General features: G+C 49.3%; 1 protein-coding gene across 1 annotated transcript in view; it reads left to right on the top strand.

Annotated features, from left to right (window-relative positions):
• The window catches only part of LOC106818361 (vesicle transport through interaction with t-SNAREs homolog 1A-like), a 10,921-nt gene that overhangs the window by 5,932 nt on the left and 1,719 nt on the right, over positions 1–3,270 (top strand). Inside the window, exons 4-7 of the mRNA XM_014823077.1 lie at positions 357–443; positions 1,162–1,246; positions 1,510–1,580; positions 2,708–2,770. Coding sequence (XP_014678563.1) covers positions 357–443; positions 1,162–1,246; positions 1,510–1,580; positions 2,708–2,770 — 306 coding nt within the window. The remainder of the gene's footprint in view (positions 1–356; positions 444–1,161; positions 1,247–1,509; positions 1,581–2,707; positions 2,771–3,270) is intronic.

Genomic DNA, 3,270 nt, shown 5'->3' on the forward strand with positions numbered 1-3,270 from the left:
ACAAACTACAATGTTAACACTAGTTTTGCAATAAACCTATTATCTATTTATCTATCTATCTTATACATGGTACACGCCTCTACGTAATCTCGCAGCAGTAGTAGCTATAGCAGTCGGTTCACGCCCACGTGAGGTGCGCACGCAGTGAGAAGTAGGAGCTCCGCGATAGTTAATTTATTCGATATTTGTTGTCATTTCCAATTTAATCAATGAAAGATTTAAGCAAGTCGAGCATTGATTGGTTTGCGTGCCATCGCATGCCGCCATTATTTCTCTGCCGGAGTGCCTGTGCCAGCGGTTGGCTGGTTGTGTTCTCGTGTCGTCGTCGCGCTGTAGGGATGTTCTCTTGTTTGCAGAAGCGCGCGATGATCGCGTTCAGCGACCAGGTGAGGACACGGGAGGAGCTGCTGGGACCAGACGAGCTGACGGAGTCCGAGGATCAGGTGAGGTCTCCTCCTCCTCCTCCTCCTCCTCCTCCTCCTCCTCTACTTTCTCTTCTTTCTCCTCCTCCTCTTTCTTTTCGTCTTCTTCTTCTTCCTCCTCCTCCTATCCGCTTCTCCTCCTCCTCCTTCTCTTACTCCTTTTCTTTCTTCTTCTCCTCCTTCTATTCTACCCACTTTTCCTCCTTCTCCTCCGCCTCTTCCTCCTGCTCCTACTCTTCCTTCTCCGCCTCGTCCTCTTCTACCCGGTTATCTCTCACCTTCCCCACCCGCTTCTCCTTTCCCTCCTTCCTCCTTTCCCCCTCTCTCCACTTCTCCTTCCTTCCCTCCTCTTCTCTCCCCCTCTCCTTCCTCTCCTCAAAGAGAATTGCAGAGATCGCGTGATGTCATGTCCAGGCTGTCGTGAGGGCGGCCGCGTGCGTTCTAATCGATCGTCCTGAGACTAACGGAGGCTGCCGGGAGGGCGTTGATAGTCCTGAATTGATAGTGAGAACCTGTGACGTCGGCTCAGTGCATCTCAGGTTATTAGCCAGGAATGAGTATTGTGGGAGTGCAGAAAAAATATTTGGGAGTGCAATTTTACAAATGTACACCACGGCTTTAGATCAATATTTTAGGCCGTGCTACACATTTTTGGCCGTGCAGTTTCAAAACCGACCGTGCAAATCACGGCTGCACGGCTCGCTGGCTAATACGTTGGTCCGTCTGTCGTGCGTTTCAGCGTCAGCGTCTGCTGGAGAATTCCGAGCGCCTGGAGCGCGCCTCGCGTCGCCTCGAGTCCGGCTACGGCATGGTCGTCGAGACGGGTGAGTCATCGTCGAGACGCACGAGTCGTTCGTCGTCTCGAACAACAACTCTAATTTCTAAATTTTTTCTTCTAATTTTTTTAACCATACTTCTACTGCTGATCCAACTGAATTCAAATGTGGACAAGTTAATATTAGAGAGTGGTATTTAATACCGCCTACATTACGAAGCGTGAGCGTAGGTGTCGCGTGCGGCCGCACTCGGCAGGGACGGAGGCTGAGGCGGACGGGCGGTGACTGTGTTGTGTGTTGTTACATTACAGAGCAGATAGGAGCAGCAGTGCTGGAGGATCTACATTCACAGAGAGAGACGATGAAGCGATCCCGAGATCGGGTGAGCAATACTGCTACTGTCATCGCACTCATGCATGCAGGCAGACACATTCACAAATACACGCACGCACGCACGCACGCACACACACACGCACGCACACGCACATGCACGCACACACACACGCACGAACAGCAATGCAACATGCACACCACCACACGGCACGCACACACGCACACACACATGCACGCACGCACCACACGACCACATGGCACGCAACACAACCAACCCGCACAGCGCATACCACACGCACACACCAATACGACACAAATGACACACACGCAGGGAGCCTCGCACACGCACTACGCACACACAACACATATCACACAAAATAACACCGCACGGCAACGCACGCACGCACGCACGCACGCACGCAACGCACCGCACAGCACGCACATCGCAACATCTGCACACACACACACGAAACATACACACACACATCGCACACACACAACACCACACAAATCCGCAGCGCCACGCACACACACCACATGTCACAACACACACACACACACGCACGCACGCACAGGCACACACACACGCACACACCACACACACACACAACACAACACAACACACGCCACACTCACGACGCCACACAGGCTGTGGGTGGCATAAGGGAAACAAATTTTTTTAAGGCTTACTCCTTTCTCGGCCCCTCCTCGTGATTTACAGTCCCTCGACAGAGCCGCGTTTGCGATCGGATGTCATCGCGCAAGAGACTGTAACGATTGAACGTATGTTAATCTGATATATTATGTATATATACCAGAGGTATGTTGTGTAATATTATATGTTAATAATACGTGTAAATAAACGTATATACATAATATAATATAATATATATAAGATAAAGTTATACGGACACGGTAGAATTTTGACCTCTGTATTTATTGCAGAAGTCAAATTTCCTCCGGTGTCGCGTATGAACTTATAATCTAATATTTGCTCTAACTCATGGGTAGTATTGGAGGCACTCTTGACGCACGAGTTCATAAACAACATTGGAATCTCATCTCATAGATATATATATATATATATTTATATATATATAATATATATATAAATACGTTAAAATTATACGTATTATACAATGTATGTCTAACGTTGTCTCGTGTGGTTGTTTACAGCTTCGGGACAACGGATGCCGGAGCTTGGCAGGGGATGCACGCATCCTCACCAGCATGCTGCGGCAGGTTCGTACGCATAGGTAGTGTTCCTATCACACCTAACGCATAAGGTAGCTGTCTGTCCTGCACACTAAACGTAAGAGTAGCTGTCTGTCTCTGGACACTAACGTATTAGCGTAGCTGTCTGTCCTGGACAACTAGACAGTATTAGGTAGCTGTCTGTCCTGGACACTAATGCATTAGGTAGCTGTCTGTCCTGGACACTAGACGTATAGGTAGGCTGGTCCGTCCTAGCACACTAATGGCAATAGGTAGCTGCTGTCTAGTCTGTCTGCTGCAACACTAACCGCATAGGTAGGCTGTCGCTGTCCTGCCGACTAATGCCATAGGTAGCTGTCCTGTCTGTCCTGCACAACTATGCATAGGTAGCCTGGCTTGTCTGTCTGTCCTGCCAACACTAAATGCATAGGTAGCTGTTCTGTCCTGGAACACTACGTATGGGTTAGCTGTCCTGTTCCTGGACACTAACGTATGATGTACTGTCCGTCCTTGCACCACTAACA

Source organism: Priapulus caudatus, unplaced genomic scaffold (assembly GCF_000485595.1).
Source record: "Priapulus caudatus unplaced genomic scaffold, Priapulus_caudatus-5.0.1 Scaffold2183, whole genome shotgun sequence".
NCBI classification, from domain to species: domain Eukaryota; kingdom Metazoa; phylum Priapulida; class Priapulimorpha; order Priapulimorphida; family Priapulidae; genus Priapulus; species Priapulus caudatus.